The sequence below is a fragment of the Polistes fuscatus genome, unplaced genomic scaffold, assembly GCF_010416935.1.
Source record: "Polistes fuscatus isolate 324 unplaced genomic scaffold, CU_Pfus_HIC Scaffold27, whole genome shotgun sequence".
NCBI classification, from domain to species: Eukaryota; Metazoa; Arthropoda; class Insecta; order Hymenoptera; family Vespidae; genus Polistes; species Polistes fuscatus.
This window is the reverse complement of record NW_025113104.1, coordinates 1,601,242-1,628,720: the sequence shown is the minus strand read 5'-3', so window position 1 is coordinate 1,628,720 and position 27,479 is coordinate 1,601,242. Positions and strand designations below refer to the sequence as shown.

The window sequence follows — 27,479 nt, the reverse complement described above, 5'->3', positions numbered from 1 at the left end:
GAATTAAAGCATAGATTCAGCGACGCGATTATGTTTCAATTTTGTAAGTTTTATAGATTATCTGTAAAGATTTGCGATTAATTTTTGTATAGGAATGTGTAAATATTAGCTTACACGATAGCTTTGAAGATTCCGTATTGTCAATTAGAAATCTCCATAGTTATATTATCTGCTTTGTCAGAATCTTTAACGTTGAATTTGCCGATAATAACGATCGACACGAAAGACAAACGATTAACAGGAAATCTTCGTAATTGTTATTATGGAATCTAACTGGACTGGGTAGGATTGATGACCGAGTTAAGCCGATTACACAATTCATGTATTATTTAACGTAGTATTACGTGCACGATAACATCGTTTAAATCTGTGATCGATCGAATTAACACGACTCCAACCAACCATCACGTGTGCGTATACTTTACGAAAATATTTCTAAATACTACGAACAATTTTATTTCTTTTTCATTTTATTTCATTTTATTTTATTTTATTTTATTTTGTTCTATTTGCCATTACCTTCCGTAAAAATGAAATAATAAAAGCGTTTTAATGGCGAAAAAAGTTTGTGGATTTATTGAGAATTTATTCGCCTGGCGCTGCGTGGGTGATGATACCAACATCTTTCCGTTCAGATAGGCACCACATCCCGGATGCTAAAACGATAACATCTCTTCCTCCACATTTCCTCGCGCGTGTATATGACCCGTGTATACACGCGCAAACGTTACACGCGTGTCCTTACAATTGTCTTTCATATTTTTTTACTGACCTAAATACGAGACCAGCGAAAGTAGTATAAAATTAGAACGCAGTTTTACATATTACATATCTACTCGTACGATATCAATTTAGAGTGAAGATATTTTTTTCTAAACTCACCAATGTTACGCTTAGTTTCATCCATTGTTCGTGCCACGAGGAGTAACATCAATCTGGGGTAGGTCGTGGTTGTTGATATTGCGTTAAGGTGCGCCAGTAATTTTCATGGATCATATCTCAACCAATGGGAATGATTTATATTTTTCTATGCCGAACGTGCATAGAACTTTCTGCAAAATGTTAGAAAAATTTCAAGCAAAGTTAGTGTTGTTGGTCCAGCATACTCCGATCACGAAAAGGGTTTTGTTTTTTTGATTATAACAAAGGGTAGGGAAACGATCTTACGTGCGAAAGAAAATAGACAAAAAGCTCTCGGTATCGTATCGTCGTTTTCGTGATTGTTTGTGAACGGGACGGATCAACGAGCCAGTAAGCTTATTCCATTCTAAATGGGCGAACCAGCGCGAGATGGTTGGATTGGTAGTGACAGGTCGCAGACGTAAGCCCACCCAGATCGTCGCTAACACACTGTTAACGCCAGATTCAGATCCCAATGAAAGCTTGCTTTTGCGTTATCTAGATTACGTGAGCCACATTACGTCTAATCAAATATTATTAGAAATTAAGAAATTCCCTGAACAATCCTATGGTAGATAATAATATACAAATATATTTTCTATTAGAACTTGTAAGAAATTCTGCTCAAAAAATTGACTATGGGATCATTCGACCGATCACGACGATACGATCAAAATGATCTAATTAACAAAATATACGAACAAACTTCATTCCCTACGGAAATATCACGAAAAAATATCGTCCCATTGTTTTACCTCTCGAGTAAAGGTGTACACTTTGAAAGCATCGAGATAGAAAAAAGCGTGTTGTTATCTATGGAATAAATCGTTCTATTTTCTTCGAAAACCTTTTAAGGTTCTACTCCCAAAGGGATAGCCCTTCTTCTAAATTCGTGATCTGAATGAAAGTCAACGACGAAGAAACACGAACATCAGCAGCAGCAGCAGCAGCAGCAACAGCAACAGCAGCAGCAGCAGCAGTAGCGGCGGCTGACTGGACCCTTCCTACCTTCCCTACCAAAGGTATTCGAAAAAGAACAGGAAAAAACATTAGATGACTGCGGTCCTTCGAAAGGTAAGGTAAAGGAAGGGCAAGGTAGATTCTAAGGGGCATGCAAGCCGACTGAATCTTTCTGGTAAACCCACCACTGCTAGACAGCCTTCCAGTCAATTAGCTCGCGGTAGAGACAAAAGGTTTTTGCTGATGGGTTAGACGATTCGTCTACTTTTTTACCTATAATCTCGCCATTGTTTCGAACATCCTCGAATCTTCTTTTCGTTTCTAAGCGTATTTCGTTAATATAATAAAGCGTATAACGAAGGAGTATATCGAGATTTGAAATATCGAGTTAGACGTCAAATCCCAGGACACAATACAGATGATGATTCCTATCAAAGTTTCTAAAGAAAATAATACGCACGTAGGAAGTAATATTGAAACAAAAAAAATAACAAATAATTAAATTTTAAGAATTATATATATATAATAAACGATCATTATTCAATGTTAATATAAAATTTGTAGAAAATTATCTTAGGTATAAAAGTGATAGAGGGTAAGAGAGGGAGAGAGATGAGGGAGAGGGAAAAAAGAGAGACAAAAAGAATGTACCTTCGGTGGTATTTCAAAGAGACCAAGGAATAAGGATGGATGGGTGAAAATGGAAGGTTTCATCAGCCGGAGTAGGATTGAATGGAGCTGCCGGAAAGAGAGACAGAAGGAGAGGAGAGGAGATAGAGAGAGAGAGAGAGAGAGATGGTAGACGCGCGCGCAAACAAGAGAAGAAGGGGTAAAGGGTGGTAGAGAAGAAGCGGGAGAAGTTCGTCCGCTTGGTCTGCTTTCGTGAAAACGTCGAGCTTCGCAATCGGTTCCTTTGTCTGGTTTCGCAAAGAGAGAAGACTTCCCTACTGTGGTCTTCAACATTCTTCATTCATCTCTCTTTCCATTTCTCTCTCTTTCTTGTTTTCTTGTCTCATCGCTGATACATATCATAATAAAAGCAGCATTGTTATTAATTGGTCCACTCGTATTTATATTTATGCCAATAATTATAACAATGGATTGACCAAACAACTAACTAGATGATTTATTTTATAAACAGTTAATAATTATAATTATAAAGTAAATTATGTAATAATTTTTGTATAAGTCCGACGTGTCGTAATTACTCTGCACAGATCAGAATAAGTTTCCCGTTAGTTCACTTACAAAAGAATTGTTCGTACTTCTCTTACATATCTTTCACGAAAATAACCCAAAACGCAACCCGTTACGGTCATTAGGGAATTATTAGGTAGCCGAGTTCCTCGGCAAATGATTAATAGCATCGTTGAGGTGGGCTTCCAGCATAGCTCGTAAGTCATAGCTGCTTTTCCCATGCGCGGGATGAACTTTGAATCAGTTCGTTCTTAAAGAGTTTCGGGTTTTTCTTTACAACGGACTCTGAAAATTATTCTACTCGGTTTAACCGTTTACGATGAAACTTTCTTTAAATCGTCCAATTGTTCGTCGCGTATCATCCACACTTATACATTTTTCATTGATATTTCGTGATCGTTAGTAAGACAATCGTCATCGTCACAATCGAAAGAATAAAAAAAAAAAAAAGAATTGTTCTCCGAACGAAGTCTGCATTTTTCTCGTAAAAGCGTCGTCGTCCTGGTTCCTGGACGTGAAAGAAGAAACGTCGATCATATCGGGAATGCACTTTTAACGGTACTTACGTTAATAGCGGGGATAGGGAGGTTGGATGAAGTGGGTGGGGTGGTGGGCTCTCTCGCACTCTTGGCAAATGCAGCACGACGCTAGGTCGACGTTTGGATTTCGGTGCATAAAGAATGGCTGCCGAAAGAGGCCGGTTTTGCAGAGAGAGGCATTATGACCCTATCTTTCTCTCTCTCTTTCTCTCTCTCACTCTTACACAAACATGCATACATATACATACTCTCTCACTTGGTCATAGGGCTTGGCACATTCCCAGGAATCGATCTGGCTAGATGCTCTTTCGGATAACCAGCTAATGTCGAGGTTTACGCTCCTTTTCGACGTTCAATAGGATGGTAATCTTCAAGACGGTACCTCACGTTTACGGTGTATCCGAAACGAGTAATTGGATACCGAATTCTATAAACGTGTTATGAGCGCTAAAGAAACTTGAGAACTTAATATAAGATACAAGGTTAACGTCTTCATCTCGAGTTCGCGGCACGTCAACGAAATATTCTAAATTTATTTTCGATTGTACGATTATGAAATGCATCCTTTTTTTCCTTTCCTTCTTGTTTTTTTTTTTTTTCCTCATCTCGTTATCCTCCGATCGATCCAATTAAAATGAAATCGTTAAACTCTCTGGGGGGGGGGAGAAGAAGGGCGGGCACATTTTTTAAACGAACGAGAAAATGATTTAATTTTGTGCTTCATTCATTTTAGATTCGACAACAATTCAGCGAGTCAGAACTAATTGAAAAAATAAAACGACGAGTTGTAAATGAATTAATATTTTTTTCCACGTGAAATAATTTTTATATAAAAGTAACTCTGTGTATATACGTGTGTGTGTGTGTGTATGCACGCGTGTCCTTGAAGAGATTAATCTTATTTGATAAACGAGAAACTATATTAATCGAGATATTAGTTCACGTTCGAAGATTAAATAAGCGTTTGGATTTAAAGGTAATACAATAATTCGAAACTAGTACTACACGTGTACGCCGTACTTAGCATATTTTAAGCAGAAAATAAGTGCCGCGTAAGTCTTGACCTCTTTTTTTTGATCCCATGAACGAGAGAAGTATGCTCGTTCGTTCATGTTCAAAGGACTTTAACGAACCTCGAGCGCCATTAAAAGAAATCTAAGCTTTAATAGTTCCTTCTAAAATTCCTCGCAACTAGCAATGACGTTTAGATGGAGAAATCAACATTTATTTATTTATTAACGATATCCTACAAATTGTTTGTCGATAGAAATCATTCTATCTCGAAAAATAAAATTAATTTTATTCGTAGAAAAAAACATAGAAAAATAAACGAGAAAACAGATGAGTTAAGGCGAACATTTGGAAATAATTTTGTTCGTTGAAATTTATATTCGAAGAAAATAAAACCATGGTGGGGGGAGAAAAAATGATACGTTGAGGTGGGTTTAAAAAAAAAAAAAGAAAATAAAAAGTAATGGGGGGGGCCACGAGACGAATCGAAAAATATCGCACGCGCCCTACTACGCCCTACGAAAAAAAGGGATTCATTCTTCTTCGTTCACCGCTAAGAGTAATTTCAGATAATCTTTCGAGTTAAAGAAAGCAAAGAAAAAAAAAAAGAAAAAAAAACGAAAGCAAGAAGGAAGAGGAAAGAAAATGCGATCGATTTCTCGCGCGTGCATTCGATCAAAATTATACGGTTGGGTTAGTGAACGGATTATTATCCTCGTTAAGGGTGCGATTGGTGTGGATGGTGGTACACAACGTTCGCTCGCAATCTGCTCGATCTCTTAAAGAAAGGGAAAGAGCACGAGCCAAGCTTGAAGGAAACGAAGCGAAAATTTTCATCCAAAGGGAACGTCAACATCGTCCGAACAAGGACTATGTATACACACGTATACTACAATATATATACATATATGTGTTGGGAACGTGAAAGCGACAGGAAATGAACGTAGGTGTGACGTTTACAAACGAACGATCGAAAGTGCAATGTCGTGTTCCGTTGGTTGGTCAAGGTATACAGGAAAAACACGCACGATCGATATTCCTTTCGGATGGATATCGATCGAGACTCTTTGATCCTTTTTGAAATGAAGAAAGATCAAAAAAAAAAAGAAAAGAAAAAAGAGAAAAGAATTGTATATTTGAGAAACGTGACTTTTCCATGTGGTGGTGGTGGTGGTGGGCAAAATAAAATCGAGATTTTCATTATCGTTCCCATTTTTTCGTAAAAGGATTCTTTATTTATATTATCTGAAAGAAAAAAAAAAGAAAAAAAACAATTGGAAATAAAAGTTCTTATCTACCGTACCGATATTCCGATAATGATTTAAGCCCGACCATTTATTTTTTTCGAAACGATCGTAATTACGGAGACACGGTACGAACGGGCTATCTATTCTACGGACACCGGTACATCGTATGGGAGGTGCGCACGTTCGGGAAGTTGATGCACGAATTCGAATTCCAGCCGGTATCGAGTATTCGAACATAATCCGATAATATTCGTGGATTCGAGTTTCATACTCATTGCGTTCCTATCCGCGAAATCGCGTTAATTGGCGAACTCCTGTGACCCCACTCGCCGGAATCTTTTTTCTTTTTTCCCTTCATTTTTTCAACTTATCCGAAGAGTTTTTACAAAAATCAATGAACGAGAACGACAGGGTCGCGAGGATCGATTCGACCCTTTTCGAATTGTTGATTTTTTTCCTTAATTGACATTTTTTTCCTACCTTTTCTCAGTCTGACGGATTAAAGGGTAATGTCTTAGGATAGAAAAGGGCTAACGACTACGCGCCATTTAATAGGTAATTAACCGAGAGTAATGGAAATCGATAATCCATTGATCGAATCGAGAAACTGCACATCCCCCTTCTGAAGGGCTGCTAATTGATTCATGAATATTTATGTCTAATGAATTAGCAACCTTGCGGAACGTAAAGCTCCCGTATCTCTCTCTCTCTCTCTTTCTCTTTCTCTATTTCTATCTCTATATCTTTCTCTTTCACTCTTTCTCTCATCTTACGTTCAAATCTACGACGACGATTTGCATGATTTCGTTCCGATGAAAATCATTTCCTTTTTTCCTTTTGTTCTATTTCTTTACCTTCGTTCCCCAATCATTTTACTTTATCGTTTCTTCGATTTCGTAAAGAAAAGAAGAAAAAAAAAGAAATAAAGGAAAACAATTTGAAATAATAACAAGGAGACAAATATTCTTGTTATAAATTTCTTGAAAACTAGTTTTCTATCAATGATGGTTAGCGAAGCTTACACGTTCGCTCGCGAACGTTTCGGTTCGTGTAATTGGACGTTCAAACCTGGTTCGGAACGTCAAGCTCGTCCCGTCCAATCAGAACTTTAAAGAACCCGTTTTCCTTTTAACGAACGCGATCGTGGGGGTTCCTCGTTAGGAACGCTCCAGATGCGAGAGACTCTCTTGCTCATCCAACAATGATTTACATATTCATGCAGTTCCATTGGCCAAATAATCCTCTTCTGACTAGTTTAAGTAAACGTTTTGCGGTAAGACCTTTCTTTTATTATTTTTTAACACGACCGATTTAAGACAATATCAACAAGGAATCATCGAACTTGAACTTTATCGCATAAATTCTACTCGATCATTTTCATTTGTGAATCGTGCATTAAATGTGCGGATTGAAAATCGATGACTGAAAAAGAAATGAAAGAAATTCGTGACTGGGCGTGTGTTCGGAGGCTTGGCCGGACCGCATGCGGTCCGTGTCAACCATGGTTTAAATATAGCTGTATTGAACTGTCACAATATTGTGACCGATTTGAATCGATGAATCATTTTAATTGGTAGGAATATCGACCCACTTGATTCTTCTTCCTTCTCGAACTGTCTTTCTCTTTCGAAAAATATACGAGAAGCACGCATGCCATTGGACATTGAAGTTTCCCTTTCGTCGATGTAAAAGCAAAGCGTTCCTTCGACGTAACCCTGCACGTTACGCGTAACTGTCTACCCACGCTGACGTAACGAGTTGTGGAACCACTTTGCAAGTGAAACTTGTCTCGCCATAAGGAGAACTACAACACACTGTTGATACGAATATACCCGGAGTCTGGGTCAATGTTTCACTAAGTGAGAAACAGATGAAACGAGTGAGATGCACTCATTACCACCCCGATCTCCTCCCCCCCACCCGAATCCCCGCTTCCCTTTCCCCGTTCGAGTTTATTAACTCGTTAAATGTAATTTGCGAACGTGACGTTGGGGAATATATTTAAATATCAACCTTTAAATTACTTTCATTATTTACATAGATTTTGTTTGATCGTTATCAACACGTATCTATATCTCCTCGGTTTCGAGCGTATACAAAAGCTGTTGAATATTTTCGATAGTTTGAATATATTATAAATAAATAAATTCATGGAAAACACGGTGTTGTTTCTCGTTGGTTTACTTGTTAATTCATAAATTGTATTTATTTTCTATGGGTTTTTCTATTTCAGGTCGTTGGTGCTTCTCCTATGCTTAACATTGCTACACGTCAACGACACTTTTGCCAACTTCGTGAGTACCTTCTTACTTTTCTCTTTTTAAGTATGTTCGTAGCTCATCAGTTTGCGAAGGTTCGAAGGGATACATCTTGTCCTTGACGATAAAGGTGCAACAAGGGCTTCGACGAAACGCGTCTTGGCAACATTCCTCTAAGTTTTATTGCTCGGCCGTTCTCTGATGTTGGCTCGAGTATCAACCTTCCCGAACCCTCCACGTTCGGATACCTAATCTTGCTGCAATTTATTTTTGTTGGTTCCGAATCGACACGGAAGCCTTTAAACCTAACCTTCGAACTATTTCATCGATCTATTTATTGTAGGACATAGGATAGATGTGTCCCAGTGATTATGACAATGAATTAAATCCAATGATTAAAAAATTCAATTTATCTCAGAGATATTTACTTTTGAATATAATTATTTATATTATAAAAACGAATCATGCGATTAATCGTTTGAATATTGAAATAGAAAAGTAATATTTAATTTCGTCGTTGTTGAAAAAAAAAATACGAATGAAAAGAAAGATGAGATGAGAGAAATATATTTCGCGTGATACCGATAAAGAAAACAAGTTAGAAATAAATCCTATAAAGTATCTACAAGTGGGCTGTCTGACTTAACATAAGAAATAACTTATTACACGCTAAGACACGTAGACGTTCAACAACACAACGTCGTGGCACGTTGCAGCTTGCGTATTATGTTGCGTTAAATAAGAAGGAAAAAGGATCATCGTGTCATTCCATTTTTGCAATCCTCGCGAAATCCGTGAACCTTGACTCTGCCGCTTTCACGCACGTTAAAGGTGATAAACGAGATGTGTCCCCGAGCAAGGCCTATCGCGAAAGCTGATTACGTTGATCGTAGAAATCTTCCGTGTTACTTTCTTTACGAATTAACCAAAATAACAAAAACGAAAGCCCACCCCCAGGCCCCGCCCCATCAAAAAAATTTATATCATTCCTTTCCCTCAGATGATTAGATTAAACGAAATGATTTTCTTTTTTTTTTCTTCCTTATCTAATTTCACGACTAAGAGAAGGATTAGCTAAATGCCTTTTTCTTTTTCTTCTTCCCTAAAAAGGCTACTGAATTCCATCCCATTTCCGAGGTTTTTAGGTTGGGGGAAGATCAACCGGGAATCGTTTCTTTTATGTCATCTCGCAAAAAATCATTTGAAACGCTTACCGGGTTAGGGTAAAGGGTGAAAAAGTAGATACGCGATTGCATCTTTTAGTTAGATGGTGTGTGAGAGACCAGCTGAGATATCTCCGAACATCAATGAGATTATTAAAGGAACGTAGGAAAGAACGGGTCTGACTTACGATTACTTTCTTACCCTCATCAACGAGCACGGCTAATCTGAGTTAAGTGCTCGTTAAATGGAAAGAAAAGGGGGAGGAAGATGGAAGAGAAAATAGTACGAGACGATGTTGGTGGTCTGAGAAAAATTCACGAAAATTCGTCAAACCATTTTTCTTTTCTCTCGCGTTGAAAGAAAAATTATTAAAAAAAAAAACCAATATGATCGCGATCCTTATCTTTCTAATATATTTTTTTTTTCGTTACGTCATTTAAAAACGTTAACGTTTCGCTAAACGTTTCCTTCCTTTTCTTTTCTTTTTGTTCTTTTGTTTCAATTATATAAACGATTCGATATAAATTGACGACTTTCGACGAGATGAAAATTAGCAATAGGAACTACTTAATTAACGATAAAAAGAAAATATGAATTTATCGTTCCGGGGTAACGTGATCAATAATTCGGGAAGTATTTAAAACGGAGAAAGCGTTTGACCCCTGTGCGCGCGATCCATGGGAATCGAGATGGTGTTCGCGCGGAAACGAAGAAATAAGATAGATTAGATGCGATGTAAATCGATCTTCTTAACACGCTCACGTAAGACGATTCGAAGCGCTTTCTCGTTAAATGTTGAGCTCTTTTAAAAGCCCCCTCCGTTCCCTCTTTATCCCCTATCATCCAATCGAACAAAGTGGATCGTCGTCACTCGCAACAACTATTAACGCGTCCTGATATTCAAATTTATAAGAGATTTCTCTCGCACGATTATTAATTTTCGCGAAATAATAATAATAACCATAATAATAATAATAATAATAATAAGAAGAAGAAGAAGAACACGAGAGGATGCGCTTTTGCTTGAGATTACGCCGATTCGATGCGCTAACGTTTTACTACGTCGGACGGTAATTGCTTGCGTTTCTCGAGAAAAAGATATTTAACGTCGCGGAGCCACTTTGCGAGTAAAAAGAGTATAAAAAGGAAAGATAAAGAGAGAAAGGAGAAGAAAGAAGGGGGTGGAAGATGGTGGAAGGAGTATTGGGCGGTGGGAGGGTAGAGGGAGAGAAGGATATAATCGGCAAGGGACCTTCGTGTCCACGAGAGGTCAAACTGGAGAGTACGAAGGCACGAGTATATATGACAATTATTAAGAAGGCGTGTTTCGACGGTCGTTCACGGTTCATCGACTGACCTCTCGCTTCGAAACCCACTTCCTTGAACTATTTAATTATCCTTTAGGGGCCCGTACCCTAACGAAACTTTCAGCGACCACTCTCAATTCTATTCTTCTCGCGATCTCTAACCGTTCACCGACACTTTGCCTCCTAACTTCTATCCAACAATCTTGATTTATTTTCATTCTACGATAGTCCTTGAACTTTAAGTTTATTTTTCAAGTTATACTTCTTTTGGCGCGTTGGGGAAAATGTAATGGGGAGTGATTTTGTTCCGGGCGTCTGGAAAAACGACACCATGAAGTTTGTCAATATTCAAAGCGATTTCAAGTATACTGCATGAAGTTGTCTTGTCTTCTTCTTCCCCCCTTTTTTTCTCAAGCGGGTAACCTATCCAAATACTAATCGTACTCAGCGCTGCTTTACTTAAATGATCGAAGCGAGAACTAATGCTGTAACCGCGCCATGATTGTTGACGCGTCAAGTAATTCGATATATCTCTCTTATATTTAGTGTGGACTGATATCTATATTTTCATATTTTCTTTTTCTTTTTTTATTCTTTCTTATATAATATATAATAATAATTATTTTTCTTTTAAGTTATTTTTTGAAGTTATTGAGGTTATGTTCGTTTTGGTACGGCAAAGAAGTATAACTTCTTACGTGCGTACATAAGTACACACACCAGTTTTTTTTCAAGTTATACTTATTTTCGGCAAGTTTCGGAAACAACGATGAGAGTGATCATTGATTTTCCCACGTAACAAAGATTATATTCATTTCCATGATACTCCGGAGAATGTTAATTTCTAATCCAAATTATCACAATGAAGTCAGACGATCGGAAAGCATAAATGCTCTCTACGGATTGTTACCGAGCTGGAGGATATTGGATTATGATTTAACTGATAACAAGTTATGTTTCTTATCTTGCTAGTGCAGTCGTGCAACCAACCGCACTGGTAACACGAAATGTTTTCGATCGTTTTCGTTTTTGTTCAAATTATCTATTACGGAAATAAAATGTCAAATATAGCAGCGAGTGCTTTTCTTCTCTTTTCGTCCGTTTTATCGTGCAACTCGAAAATAAACTAAAAAGTCAATGGAGTTAAGTTTCTTTCAATATTGATATTCCCCGTAGAGTCCCACGGTGTTGTATTCAGAGTTAAGTTTACTGTTAAAACGTTTAACAGAGTATTGATACAAGAAGATAACTAAATGCCACGTGGGTAAAAGATGAATGGGCAAGTTTCATGAATGAAATTTCAATGTGGTTTGTATCGTTATACGTTTCAAATCATATCTTTGTTTTATCCGTTTCTTTTTCCTCTTTTTTTGGAGTAAAATTTATAATCCGTCAGTCAGTTGGATGATCGATGACACCGAAAGATAGACATTTAAGGGCAAGGAATAGTTGACATCGGTCGTCTTGCGAAGTAATTTAACGTTAGGATCGGTCACGCTAAGTCTGCTCGGTAACCAAGCCGAAGAGAAATTACTCATTTTACGCCTCCGATGATGTAAACCTCTTCGTATAACGACTCTGCCTGCCTTGCTTTACGCTAGAACGAATGCGAGCTGTAATTGCTACGGTTAGTCACCGCTTAAGGATGCCATTCAATTAGGTGATTTACCGCGGACATCTAGCCTTTAATCATTGATTACTGTGAGAATTGGCGAAAGGGTCTCTAGCTAGTTTTGACCAGATCTAGGCTAAAATAGAAGAAAATATCTGAATGACGTATACGCGTCTGGCTAAAAATTTCTTCAACTAACTTGTAAAGTTAATTCGAAGAATTGAATGCAATGGTTCAGAAATTTTGTCGATTACTTGGCTCCCTAACTGAATAGCTAAATTAACGATTAAAATAAATAAAACATATTTCAGATCTCAGAATCGAAAGGTTACGATAAAACAAATTCAATTAATTATAATAATTCATGGGACGTATGAGTCTGTTTCTTAAATCGTGAAAATAAATTAGAATCCAGTTACCCTAGTTTCCTTTTTTACATTGATTTTCGAGACGTACACTTTTAGGAATCATTGCCTTGAAAAAATAATTGAACTTATTAATATTTGATGATATAATACCGATAGAAATTTGGATCGATAATATATATTCTTGCTGATGACTTATAGTAATTAACAAACTATCATACATTGTATACACTTCGATTAAAAGTCAGAACAAATTGGCAATAAATTCATCGATTAACCGAAACTCTGCAAAATATCATGTTGCACGTTTCATTATCGTCCGAGCACGGAAGCTGTTAAGAAAACTTCAAAGAATTTTCAATGTTTGTGTACGTTAAACCATGCGTAGAAGTTAACGTTCTCTGTCGTATGTCGGTCGGTTCTTATGGATCATGTTTTATGCTCACCCGCATCGTTTTACGCGGCATTATCGTCGCATTATGCGGCGAGCGCATCGAAGATCCCGCCAATCCGCAATCTAACGAGAGAAAGAGAGAAAGAGAGATAGAAAGAGTGTAAAAGCACTACCTACTTACTCTCTCTCGGTATCAACAAGCAGAACGCAGATGTTAGAACGTGAACGAGACTAGATGGATATCAACTTTTACTGTCTTATTACTGGTCTTACACGGAAGTCTCTCTTATGCGAACGGGGCTTCTCTTTCTCCCACGGTGTGGTAAAAAGAAAGAAAATCATCTACAAAAACGTAGATTTACATCTGTCGTTTTATGCCTCGTGTGCGATAGGAAACATAAGCTGAAAGTTCTCCTTCAAAGAATAAAGAAAAAAAGGATGATGGTGGTAAAAAGAAAGGCAAACTCGGAAAGAAAAAAAGATATAGAAGAAGTTCTTTGAAGCTCACGATTGCTATTCGCGTAATGTACGTCACGTTTCTCATGTAGGAACGGTGCTCGATTAACGCACGCGAGCTCGTCCAAAGTATCCGTCGTCCTTTCATCGTTAAAATCCTCCAGCAACCCTTCCCCCTTGCCCCTCTTTTAAAAGCCCCGCTCGAGGACGCATCCGATGCAACCTCGACGCAATATGGATAATGGCAGCTGTTCTTTTTCTTCCTCCTCCACCTCCTCCTCCTTCCTTGCTCCGGATTTTTCACATCCCTCTTCTATTACCATCATCCACTGTCCACGCGTTATCTCTCGGCTTTCTTTGTGTTTACCATTTTCACGATGGTTGTTACGTTGTTATCTATCCTTCGTTTATAACGCATTTGCCATACTTTTCTCATTATTCTCCTTTACTTTCTACGATATTGCGTTCCGTTTCTCTTTTTAGGATCTAATCCTTTTTATCCACGACAGATACGTAGTAATTCTACAAATTTTGAAAAGATAGCAGACACGAAAATCAAGTAGGAAAAAAAGAATACGTATTCCAAACAATGATTGTTAAATTGTTAAATTGATATACGCAATTCCATACTTTTGTTTCCCCCCCCATTTTCCACTTGGAACAAAACTAAACATCATCTTGGTAAACGTAAGCGTAAGTAAAAATCGCGTTAGAAAATCGTGTTAAATAGGATCGCGATTAGTTTTTCGTCGCGTAAGAATCGTAGTAAGGGGTCGTAGGGCCCATTCCTTGGGAAGATAGTAGACACGAGAATCAGGTAGGAAAGGAAGAGTACGTATCCAACGAAGGTGGCTTGAATAAGGGACCACTTATCGCAAAATGTTAGCCCGGCACGAAGGTTCTCACGGACAGTGTGGTGGTAGCCTACTCTTCTTCTCTCTCTCTCTCTCTTTCACTCTAACGTATGCCGACCCACGCGACCCCAAGATTCTTCTCGACGTCCCGTCGAGTAGCACGAAACAAGACGTCCAGAGTGGGATAATAAATTTCGCTCGGTCCTGTGTTGCAGCATCATATAAAATTAAGGCACGGAAGGCATCGTCGGCAGCACGGCGAGAGCTATCTACCGAGCAGTTTCGTTCTCGAAACGGAAGAACCAGAATGGGGAAATTGGGGACCATGGTCGATGCCCAGTTCCTGTTCACGATCCTGCGGCGGTGGCGTCGCTCATCAGATCCGACAGTGTCTCGACGTTGAGTGAGTCTTAACCCTTATCTTTTCTTATCTTATTTATTCAATTTATTACACCTCCCTAAACTATAAAGACCTTTTATCTCGATTTAATTTAATGTCGGGGGAAAAGCATTTGAGTAAAATTGAAATCCGGAGGGGGTGTCTGTGCGTCTATGTATAATTTCATCGTCTGGGAAAGAAATCTATTATAATTACGTATGTATATATATATGTATATGTAAATGATATATCATATTAACGGGACAGTTTAGCTAATAATATCATATTCATATTTTACATTTGATTACATTCACTTAGATATCTCTAAGAGAGATTTATTTTAAATATTTCGCTTATACGGTGATGATAGCTATCGAGAATATCTCGTAGAAAGTATTTATGATCCATATAAACGTAGTATTCGATAAGGATAGGAAGTAATGACCGTGCACGAACTGTCATGAAGAAAAATAAAAAGGGGAGGAGATAGGAAAAACTAAGGGAAGAGAAAAAAATTCTCTTCTGAACGATAATCGATAACTATTGCATAAATACAAGTTGATCGTTTGAGAGGGATCGTAAAACAAACTCGCTCGCGTTGGTTAGAATTGATTTCAATTATTTTCACCGATGGTCGATGTAAAAAGTTCGTTAACATAGTCGTGGAAACTTGTTGAACGAACGAACGAATCTTCTTCTACCGAGTGTAAATCCCTGATTAGAGATGCAAACCCTAGGAAGCAGGAACGATTAAGGATTCGAGTTGAGAATTAAAGGCGATTACGAGATCAACGCGGTCACGTAGACTAAGTCGAGAGGAAACGTGCATGCTCGGCATGCATGTCATCATTATCGTCGATCTTAAACAAAATAAAAAGAAATTCAATGAAAAAGAAATAAACTAAGCAAATGGTGATGCCTCGTAATCGGGACGAGCATCGATCAAACCACCTCTTACGAACATTTTACCTCTTTACTTTCTAAATGGTTTCTACTAAGCGGAATGATGAACGGATCCAACGCGTGCGCAAGTTAAGATTATTATTTTTGTTTGTTTGACAAATCGAATGATCGTAAATACTTTTATACCTATTTTTTTCTTCTTCTTCTTCTTCTTCGTCTTCTTCTTTTCATTTCGTCGTAAAAACGATTCGCGATATCAGAACACGGCTCATTAAACATCAACTGGGATCCGAAAACTGGGCTAACAGGAATAACATTTTGAAAGATAAGGAAAATGTTTTTCCTAATACAGAAGTTTAAATGTATTTTTTGTTACAGCGACAATGGTTATCAAAGGTGCACGGGTTCCTCGAGGAGATTCTTTTCTTGCAACGTTCAGGTGGGTCCATTGTTTTAAACAATCAATTCTTATTTGAAATTACAAATATTACGAGATTAACCATATACTCGAATGAGTTCATATAAAATTGATTATTCTCGGTATGTCACCTTTTTAAATACACGACATAATTCTTCATTGTAACGGACTCTTGACAAATGACAAATCCTCTTCAAATAATTCTACCAAATGAGAATCAAATGCGCGCTAACAAACATACTCTGTGCTTACTTTAACCTTTGATCTTCCAATAGAATGATCATTGCGTCAAGCCAAGCCGCACGCCATTGCTAAAGTAATCTCTCGAGATATTTCTTTTCCAATTTGATTCCTTTATAATACAAAAAAATAAAAAGTAACACTTTCATCCCTCGAATATCAAACAGAATCAATCTCTTTTGTTCCGAAGCGTTTCAAAAAATGTACGTAATTCGAGAGAATCAGATGTTTATATTTTATTCTATATACATTAAATTACATTTTATACAGACTCAATCAAGTTTTCAATTTCAACAAAGGTTCGGCACGGCAATATGCAGGCGCATGCAACAATCACACATATGTACGACACTTGATAGACAAGAATGGGGAGACTACGAACTGTATACTGTATTCTATCTCATTCTCTCGTAAACCAAATCCTATAGATGTATATGTTTGTCTCTTTTTAATGACGTTTCCTCATTTCCATTTAATCGAGTTTCAAATCACAACGATTCTAAATAAATGTTCACTTCAAAAATTGATTAGAGCAAATCTGGGGTGAAAAGGTTGGTAACATTCGTTACATCGAACATCATTTCAAAGTCCTAGCTTTTCTCGCGTAATTTTTTCTCTAGCGTGTTCCTTCCACCACGATTACCACCCTCTCCCCCCGATCTTCTGTGACTCCTACCTCGCCACAACTCTTTTTCCATCCTTTCTTCCTTCCTTCCTTCCTTCCTTCCTAGCCATCCTCACCGACAAGGTTTCGTTCGGTCCGCAAGAAATCTCTCGCCATAAATCCTGCGGTATCCTCGTACGTGGTACCAGTCCCAGCGGGGCTATCTTTTCTTCCTTTTCCTTAGGTTCCACTCGATTTATCGACATTACATTGCCCCACGACCCTCTCTTGTCCTTCCCCGGCAGAGTCCAAGACTCTGTCCGATATATATCGGCCATCTAATTTCTGCAAACCGTTTCCCGAATTTTTCAACCTTTCCACTCGAAAGAACCTGTTACCTTCTCTGGCGTAATATAATATTTGGTCAGTTTTTGATAAGGTAGCGAGTCCCTTATTACAGAATGACTTAAAGAAATGTAAATGACGAGGCTGGAATTTGCGATTGATAGGAGGAAGATAATTGAAGTGGGACACTGATCGGAAACACAGAAACAAAAAATACGATCAACGATTTTCTATTTTTCCAGGCATGTCCAGGAGAACCCAAAGATTTCCGAGCCGAACAATGCGCGGAATTCAACCAAGTTCCTTTCGAAGGAGCGATTTACGAGTCAGTATTATTGATTCATGATAATTAATTAATATAAATGTGCCTGGTAGTTAGGGCAGTAAGCTGAAAATCAAATAAATTAGATGAGAGAGAGAGATTGATATTGATTTTATGATTTGTTTGATATCACGAAATAAATTTTGTCGATTTAACTCGCTTACGAAAAAGTAATTCATTTTCATAATAATCAGCACAAGATAATAATATCTATGAAATTTTTCTTTCGTTTATAGTTGGATCCCGTATACGGGAAGTCCGCATAAATGCGAATTAAATTGTATGCCACGGGGGGAAAGATTTTTTTATCGATACAAAGTGGCCGTGATCGATGGTACACCATGCGAGATCGAGAAAAACGACGTTTGCGTTGAAGGCAAATGTATGGTGAGTTAACTTGAACTTTCTACGAATGAATTTTTCAATTCTTTTGAAAGATGATACCCAAAGATAGCATACGCGTTAAATATCGCATTTGATTTTTTATTATCAGCCGGTCGGATGCGATATGATGTTAGGCAGTAATGCGAAAGAAGACGCTTGCAGAGAATGCGGAGGTAACGGCACGGACTGTAACACGATTCAAGGATTATTTGACACCGATGACTTACAAGTTGGTACGTTAGAGTATTTTATTATCAATTTTATAACGGTCTATCTATGAATATATTAATCGTCTCTTTACTGTAATATTCATATACACACACCTTGATTTTCATTTCAGGTTATATCGATATTTTATTAATTCCGGAGGGTGCTACCAATATCGTAATAAAAGAACTGGAACCTTCGAATAACTATATAGGTAATAATATTAAATATTAGATCACATCCTAAAAAGTTACTTCATTTTGTTTTTGTTTTTCCTTTAGATATTTTTATGAGCAGTATATTTTGTTATTTTAATCAAGAATGAAGGATAAAAATTGATGAAAGCAAAGAGAAATAAACACTAACTTTCGAATGATTTGATTAATTTTGTTTAAGCCATACGAAATACATCCGGTCATTATTATTTGAACGGCAACTGGAGGATCGATTTTCCACGTAGTCTGAGATTCATCGGCACGATATTCCATTATTCGAGAGAGCCGCAAGGTTTTTCAGCCCCGGACATTATCACCGCACAAGGTCCAACCACTGAGCCGATTTACGTTGTCGTAAGTATCCTATAAATTATCTACTTGGACGATAGCAAAGAGTCTAATACGAGTCGTTTGCCGTTCCTCTTGCAGTTGCTCTATCAAGATCATAACGTTGGTGTCCATTACGAATACAGTATACCGAAGAAACTTTCAACGCATACGGACGCCGATAGTTACACATGGATCAATGAAGAATTTTCGAGCTGCAGCACCACTTGCGGAGGAGGTACACAATTGATTCCTAAACGCCAACTGTTTTTACTATAAAAAATGTAAAAAAAAATATTTCAAATTAAACGAGTAAAAAAGAAAAAACCATTAGAAATCAATGGTAACATGTAATGAAAGAATTGTAACTTCAAACTTGTAACATAACCCATTCTTCCATAAATCCATTCAATTATTAAACGTAAGATACTTTAAAACTTATCCCAGAACATTAACGTTAAATGTTTAATAGATAAATCAATCAGAACAAATGAAATCTGCAGGTTACCAATCCAGACGAGTAGCGTGTGTTAGAAGACGAGACAGTCAACCAGTAGAGGACAGTTTGTGCAATCCACAACTCGAACCAGCGGATACGCAAACCTGTAACGAGGAGCCCTGTCCGGCAAAATGGGTGGAGGGTGAATGGGGAGCATGCAGTAAGCATTGCGGCGATGGTGGTGTACAAAGCAGAGAGATCAAGTGCGAACAGGTTGTAGCTGGTGGAATACCTTCGATTGTCGACGATTCTCAATGCATAGAAAATATTGGACCGAAGGGACCAACCACACAGGAATGCAACAGATACGTCGACTGTCCACAGTGGCATCTTGGACCATGGAAACCGGTATATTTTTCATAATATTTATTAATATCCTCTACTTCTCTTAAAATAAAAAAGAAAAAAGAAATTTCTATAAAAGAACGTCATTCGTTCTAGTCTAAGATTCTATCTTATCGTAAAATCACTTCCCTTCGTATAAACTAATTGTTACAATTATTGTTCTGATTGATGATAAACTTTATTTGATTTGATTGCACGGTAAATCATTTAAACGAATCTTATAATTATTTATTTAGTGCGACCATCTCTGTGGGGAAGGCAAACAGACAAGAAAGATAACATGTTATATCAAAAGGGATGGGAAGATCGATGTGTTGGATGACACAGCTTGCGAGGGTGAAATCCCCGAACGAGAGAAAAGTTGTGAGTTGAGACCTTGCGAGGGCCTCGACTGGGTTGTTTCCGATTGGAGTGGGGTAAATACAGAAATAATTAATATCATCATTATTCACACTCTTTTTCTCGTCGTTATTCTTCGATCGTCATGTGAATTTATTATGCGTTACATAGTGCAATGAAAAATGTAGTCTTACACAAGAGACGAGAACGGCTCATTGTGCTACTCAAGATGGCAACGTGTATCCGGACGACAAATGTGATGCTAATAAAAAACCAGAGTTGATTCGAGAATGCGAAGATGCTCAAGATTGCGAATACCAGTGGTACGCGTCACAATGGAGCGAGGTAATCAATGAAATACGATCGATGATCGATCGTTTGAAAAATCCAAACAGAATTCTCTCAACATTTTCATTATCCTAGTGTTCAGCAAAATGTGGCCCAGGCTTGCAAACTCGTAAAGTAGTTTGCACTACTTTAGTCGAAGATACTTTGAAAAAAGTACCGGATTCTAAATGCGATCCTGAGAAAAAATACGAGAGTACTCAAAACTGTACGGTCGAACACGAGAAGTGCGAGGGCGAATGGTTTGTCGGTCCATGGGGCGAGGTATTGTTAAATGATATTTTTTTACCGGGTAAGAAAATTCAATTTCTGATAAACTAATCGTTGCATTTAGTGTTCGAAACCATGCGGAGGTGGTGAAATGTCTCGCAAAGTGGTTTGCATCAAGGACAACGAAGTAACTTCGATCAGCAACTGTAAAATGAATATGATCATGTTTATGAAAGAGAGTTGTAATGGACATCCTTGTAGCGAAGGTAAAGTGAAACTGATCCGAATTTGTGTTCTTTTCTTTTTCTTCATATGTATATATTATAATTTATATTTGTTTTGATTATTTTGTTCTTGGCCAACGATTCTAGACGAAGTTATACCAGTCGAACCAGAAAAAGGCAAAGCCCTAATCGAGCAGGAGGACGAGGAATGCGAAGAATACGAGGACGAAGACTTCATTATGATCAGCTCTGATTTACCATTGAGAGTAAGTGAAATTGGAGATCGTAGTACTTGATCAAAAACTGTGGAAATTTAACGAAATCTCAATAAGAGAGAAAGAGAAAAGGGAGAGAAAGAAAAAAAAAAGATAAAGAATTAGGAGATCAATCTCATAAAAGTAGCTCATTATTTATGATAGGACTCCAAGGCTGAGTACAAAGTAGCCGAAGATTCAACGAGTATCAAGTTCACGTCTTATGCAAACGGAGATATCGTCAATGAAATGAACGATATGATGTTCAGTGATGCTGGATGGAGTAGAGGTGACATCTCACCGGGAGACTTCGACAGTGGTTACACGAGCAGTGGTTATGGCAGTGGTTATAGCAGTGAGGATGACGACTTTTTAACGCTGTTTACCAGCGATCCCACTTCCGAAAATCAGCCAACGTTGGAAGGAAGTGGTATTTCTCCTGATACCGAATCAGTGACAATTAAAACTAGCGAGACTGGAGCTATCGATGAATTCGACCCAAGTGAAAGCACAGACTTCGATAGCTCTACGGAATCTGGAGCTACACAAGTATCAGAGTCTGCAACTACCGAGTTACCAATCACTGAAGTATCGGAGAAGGAAGCTTCCGAAATAACGGGTGAGCTAAATGTCTTATCAAATGATACTTTCTAGTGACATTTAAACGATTATTAAGTCAAATTGTCCTTTAATATTCATCTTAGAAACATCATCGGATTTAGCAATGACTACTGAATCTGGTACTACTTTAGAATCAGTTACATCGTCTGACTTAACAACTGAATTCGGTGAAACGACTATATCATCAGACAACACTAAAGAATCGGCATCCACTGATAGCAGCATTGCTACCGAAGTAACTACGACAGATCTTTCAACAGACAAATCAACAGATTTGACTGAATCTACTGATTTCTCTTCGAGCATCGATACGACTACATCAATGGATGTTACAACGTCATTGTCAACAGATGTTACAGAATCTAGCGAATCTGGTGCTACAGATATCACAGAGTCCACCATGACTGAATTCACGGACTCTACTGTAACAGAAACTACAGGATCTACCGAATCTACTGAATCTACGATAACTGATACAACAAGTTCAACAGAATTGTCAGAATCGACGACGGAATCTGGCGTATCAGAATCTGCGCTCACTGAAGAAACATCGACAGAAGTCAGCAAAGAAAGTAGTTCAATTTCTGAACTCACTTCTGAATTACCTGGTAAATAAATATTTTAAATAAAATATTTAAAAGTTATTATTGAGAAGTGTATTATAAAAATAACAGATTATAAAATTCTTCCAGAATCTACAACATTGAGTACGGAACCGACAATATTAGAAGCGGATAACGAGTTAGATTTGGATGCTGAAATAAGTAAGGCGTACGACAACAGTACGGACAGCACAGAAAGTGCGATAACCGTATCTGGTACAAGCGAAGCTTCAATGTCAACTGAAACTGGTATTACAACCGAATCTGAATTGTTAGAGTCGACAACATTCGAAGGAACGAGCGAATCTGGTTTCACTACAGAAACCGAACAGAGTACTGTTGAAAGTACAGAAACAACGGAATCGGGTGCTACAACTGAATCGGGTGCTACAACTGAATCGGGTGCTACAACTGAATCGGGTACTACAACTGAATCGGGTGCTACAACTGAATCGGGTGCTACAATTGAATCGGGTGCTACAACTGAATCGGATGCTACAACCGAATCGGGTGCTACAACCGAATCGGGTGCTACAACTGAATCGGGTGCTACAACCGAATCGGGTGCTACAACCGAATCGGGTGCTACAACCGAATCGGGTGCTACAACCGAATCAGGTGCTACAACTGAATCAGGAATGTCAACGGTCTCTGAAGAAACAACAGAATCAGGAATATCGACAGTTTCCGAAGAAATGACGGAATCTGCAATGACTAGTGTATCAGATTTAACAACTGAATCTGAAGGAACTAGCGAAATTGCATCAACCAGTGAAACTGCAATCTCTGGTCTAACCACGTCGTCTGAATTAGAAGAAACAGAGTCAACTGAGAAAACGCACAGTAAGTTTATTTAAAGTTGATCAATAAAATTTATTAATACACCGTCAAAACAACATCATTTATTTTCAGTTTCCGAGTTCTGGACGACAGTCAGTTCCGTGGAGACTACGCGTAAATTGAGAAAATGCAAAGTCTACAAAAAGAAAACTTGTAAGACTTCTAAATTTGGATGTTGCTTCGATGGAATCACTGCAGCTAAAGGTCCATTCGACAGTGGTTGTCCAACCCCTAAAACTTGCATCGAAACCAAATTCGGTTGTTGTCCCGATGCTGTTTCTGCAGCTACTGGACCGAATAACGAAGGTTGTCCTGATACTCATTGCAACGAGTCACTCTTTGGATGTTGCCCTGATGGAATTAACACTGCCGAGGGTAACGATTACGAAGGATGCAAGAAACCATGCAACGAGACAGAGTAAGTAAAAAAGTAAATCAAATTGAAAAATGTTTCCGTTCTATACGTTGACGATCTTTACAGATTTGGATGTTGTCCTGACAATGAGACACCAGCAGTTGGTAACAATAATTTAGGTTGTTGCAACGTAACTACTTATGGTTGTTGCGCGGACGGAATTAAAGCAGCTACCGGACCTGATCTAGAAGGATGCGAGGAAGAAGAAGTCACTTCGGAAATGACAACAGTTACGAAAGAATATGAAGAGACTACAACAAGTATAACGATAGTGGAAGATTGTGCCAATACGACTTATGGTTGCTGTCCTGACGGCGTCAGATCTGCGTCGGGAATAAACTTCGAAGGTTGTGGGGTTATCAATACGGAAAATTGCACCGCTTCTTACTTCGGTTGTTGCCCTGATCAAGTTGCACCAGGTAATACGAATGACTAAACTTGTATTTTATTTCGTTGAAAATAAATCTTTGTCTTTCTTAGCACTCGGTCCAAACAAATCTGGCTGTCGTATGCCGTGCGAGAATTCGACTTATGGTTGCTGTCAGGACGGTGCAACCCCAGCACATGGACCAAATGGAGAGGGTTGTTGTTTGACAACACCTTACGGATGTTGTCCAGACAACATATTACCAGCACGTGGACCCGATCTCTATGGATGTGGCTGCCAATATTCAAGGTTTAGATGTTGTCCTGACAATTCAACGGCAGCACGTGGACCCAACAACGAAGGTTGTGGTTGTAAGTACACGCCTCATGGATGTTGTCCAAATCAATTCACACCGGCAACTGGGCCAAATTTCGAAGGATGTCCCTGTTACACATATCAATTTGGATGTTGCCCTGATGGTATTACCATTTCTAAGGGACCACATGGTCAAGGTAATTGTTGTAATTGTTCAATCATTGGCATAATCCAAAATTTAATTTGTTATATATTATTACACAATCTGTGTAGGTTGTGGATGCACAAACACAGAGTTCAAATGTTGCTCCGATGGTAGAACACCAGCAAAGGGACCCAATTTCGCTGGTTGTACTTGCGATTCCTCCAAATACGGTTGCTGTCCAGATGGCATCGAAGAGGCTCAAGGAGAGAATTTCGAAGGTTGTCTTACTGTACCTTCAACACCTGGCGCTGCTTGCTCTATGGGAAGGGACAGAGGACCTTGCCGAGAATTTACAGTTAAATGGTTCTTCGATACGGAATATGGTGGTTGCTCGAGATTTTGGTATGGTGGGTGCGAGGGTAATGACAATCGTTTCAAGACTCAAGAGGAATGTAAAGCAGTATGCGTGGAACCCAAAGGACGAGGTATGATGTGTAAAATTAACTAAATATTTATATAACAATTTAACGATAAACAAATTTCATTTTAGATGCTTGCTTCCTACCGAAAATCAATGGCCCCTGCGAAAGTTATTACCCAACTTGGTATTACGATCCTGGCAGAAAACAGTGCGGTCAATTCATCTATGGTGGTTGTCTTGGTAACGCGAATAAATTCAAGACAAAAGAAGAATGTGAAGAACTCTGTGTCATTCCCGATGATATTGGTATGATACAAAATTAAAAATTGCATCTCATTCATTAGTCCTCCTAAACAGGAGACAAGAGTATGAACACATTTGAAAATGAATAATTCAATATTGGTTTTGATCGTAGATCCCTGTGATCAGACAAAGGAGCCGGGTCCCTGTGCGGGTAATTTTACGAGATGGTATTATAACAAGGCTTCGCAAACTTGCGAACAATTTAATTATGGCGGTTGCAAGGCAAATAATAACAACTTCCCAACGGAGCTCGCGTGTCACCAACAATGCTTGCAACCTGGTCGAAGTCGCGGTAAGTTTTCTATAACAAAATTTGATCAACGGGATATCTCGTTACGATGGTTTAACTTTGCATATATTAGCGTCACGAGTGTCTTCGATTATACCGAAAGACATCAATTTTATTCTCTAGTCATATAATAATAATATAATAATAATATATTTTTCTCTCGGGTCTAACACGATCCTTTCTATGGTGTAGAAAGTAGTCGAAAAAACACGTAACTTATCAACACAGGGATTTCCAAGGTTATTATTTTTTTTTCTTCTTAAAAACAATTACTCGAAAAAAAAAATTAACTTTTGCGAATAGGTGAACACGCGTAGGGAGCTTTTAGATAAGTTTTCTTTTAATTAACCGTTAACAAAACCAAAATAATAAAATAAACTAAAGATGCTGAGAATAAAATGGGAAGGGGGTTGATAAGAAGAAGAATAAGAAGAAAAGAAAAAGAAGAAAATGAAGGAGAAGGTTCGGATTTTAAATGAAATAATTAAATATGAAAAGAAAAGAAAAAAGAACAAATGAAAAAGAATGATATCGAATATAAATAAGAATTAACTTTCGTTTATATGACAGAAAGTCACCTAACGAGGGATTCGGAATAGTCGTCGGCAGTAATCAATCAAATTTTCCAGCGCCACTCGCGGATGTGTGTGCCTTCGAGAAAGATCCTGGGCCATGTCCAGGCTCTGTATTGCGTTGGTATTACGATTCAACTCGTCGTACTTGTAGTCGATTTGTTTACGGCGGTTGTAAGGGCAACGGCAATAGATTCCTTACGCGGGCTGCCTGCGAGCAGCGTTGTCCGTCACAAGGTATTCAAAAAAAAAAAAAAAAGAAAGAACAAAGAAACAAAAAAATAGCAATAATCCAAAAAAAAAAAGAAAAAGAAAAAGAAGCGCAAGAAAAAAAAAATAAGCAAGCTTATCGCTTAACGTGAATCACAGCAATCGCAATCTCGTTGTCGTAATCTCACAGGTGTTGGCAATTGATAATCAGCATCTTCTAATTTCTATTTTTCCATTCGCAATCATCGTATATCTACACCGTCGTATACCGTTTCATTTTCATTCATGGTGTTGGTGTTTAGGATTTATATTTTTGGAAAACACACTTGAACGAATCTCACACCTATACAAATTTTAATATCAACACACGCAAAAATGTGTATTTGTTATACTAATTGAAATACTAAAAAACTCAACCGTATGCAATGTTGAATGCGCGTTGAATGAATAATTTTCTTAATCTATATTGGTTATATGGGATTATACTAACACTTTCAAAATAAGATTTACAAAGTATGTGGAAAGGTAAAAGTTTGTTGCATGCCGTAATGAATGCCCATTAACAGATTCTTGTACTCTCCCACGGGATGAGGGTAATTGCACGGAGAAGCAGTCTAAATGGTTTTTCGATCAATCGGAGAATCGATGCATGCCGTTTTATTACACGGGATGCGGTGGAAATAAAAATAATTTTCCTACTATTGACGCATGTACGGCCGATTGTCCCCCGAAAATCGGTAAGATTTTCTTCATTTTCCTTTTCATTATCGCTTATCTATCTTCATCATTCTTTCTTCCATTGTTATTTGTCAAAAGAAATATAAAGGAAGACAATAATTCTGCTTTGCACCAACTGTTCGATTAAACATTTTTTCGAATAATTTAAAACCAACGCATAAACCTAATCGATTATTATTGGTATCTATAGAACAGGATATCTGTCTCCTTCCTGCACTTTTGGGCGAATGCCATAATTATACTGAAAGATGGTATTACGATTCTTACGAACAACAATGTAGACAATTCTACTATGGTGGTTGTGGTGGAAATCAAAATAATTTCGTCTCTCAATACGATTGTAAAAATCGTTGCGAAGTCGCGGTCACTGCTGAACCACCTAAACCGGTCGAATTTAAAACAGGTAATGGGACAACCTTATAATTATAGGGTTATATATAAAATATAATATATTACAAATAATTGTAGAATATTGTTACTTGCCCAACTTCCGTGGCCCGTGCAACGAAGATCAAGTGAAATGGTTCTACGACAGCAGTGATGGTATTTGCAAAACATTTACTTACGGGGGTTGTCAAAGCAATGGAAATAACTTTGGCACGCATGAAGAATGCGAGTATCGTTGCGGACAAATTCAAGGTACGATAGATTTTAAAGTGAAACTTCTTTTGGAAAGGGTACCGAAAATTTTCAAGCGACACGAAAAGTGAAAGGGGTTAGAGGAGAGTGCATTATTTGAGTGGTGGACGAGAAACGGGAAAATATTGATCGGACGAAACTTGAGAGAGGAGGACAAATGGCAAGGGAATACTTAAGA

General features: G+C 38.1%; 1 protein-coding gene across 5 annotated transcripts in view; it reads left to right on the top strand.

The window, feature by feature from the left end:
* Window positions 1-27,479, top strand: part of LOC122518900 (papilin) — a 68,799-nt gene that overhangs the window by 35,647 nt on the left and 5,673 nt on the right. For all 5 annotated transcript variants that reach the window (XM_043638044.1, XM_043638045.1, XM_043638047.1 and 2 more), the window contains exons 2-28: window positions 8,088-8,148; window positions 14,480-14,667; window positions 15,925-15,985; window positions 17,396-17,478; window positions 17,712-17,862; window positions 17,969-18,092; window positions 18,200-18,280; window positions 18,463-18,635; window positions 18,711-18,846; window positions 19,112-19,455; window positions 19,689-19,868; window positions 19,963-20,136; window positions 20,215-20,400; window positions 20,471-20,612; window positions 20,718-20,836; window positions 20,990-21,443; window positions 21,529-22,053; window positions 22,138-22,890; window positions 22,960-23,305; window positions 23,369-23,721; window positions 23,783-24,181; window positions 24,258-24,614; window positions 24,680-24,856; window positions 24,966-25,145; window positions 26,491-26,661; window positions 26,853-27,065; window positions 27,131-27,301. In XM_043638044.1, coding sequence (XP_043493979.1) covers window positions 8,088-8,148; window positions 14,480-14,667; window positions 15,925-15,985; window positions 17,396-17,478; window positions 17,712-17,862; window positions 17,969-18,092; window positions 18,200-18,280; window positions 18,463-18,635; window positions 18,711-18,846; window positions 19,112-19,455; window positions 19,689-19,868; window positions 19,963-20,136; window positions 20,215-20,400; window positions 20,471-20,612; window positions 20,718-20,836; window positions 20,990-21,443; window positions 21,529-22,053; window positions 22,138-22,890; window positions 22,960-23,305; window positions 23,369-23,721; window positions 23,783-24,181; window positions 24,258-24,614; window positions 24,680-24,856; window positions 24,966-25,145; window positions 26,491-26,661; window positions 26,853-27,065; window positions 27,131-27,301 — 6,302 coding nt within the window. The remainder of the gene's footprint in view (window positions 1-8,087; window positions 8,149-14,479; window positions 14,668-15,924; window positions 15,986-17,395; window positions 17,479-17,711; window positions 17,863-17,968; window positions 18,093-18,199; window positions 18,281-18,462; window positions 18,636-18,710; window positions 18,847-19,111; window positions 19,456-19,688; window positions 19,869-19,962; window positions 20,137-20,214; window positions 20,401-20,470; window positions 20,613-20,717; window positions 20,837-20,989; window positions 21,444-21,528; window positions 22,054-22,137; window positions 22,891-22,959; window positions 23,306-23,368; window positions 23,722-23,782; window positions 24,182-24,257; window positions 24,615-24,679; window positions 24,857-24,965; window positions 25,146-26,490; window positions 26,662-26,852; window positions 27,066-27,130; window positions 27,302-27,479) is intronic.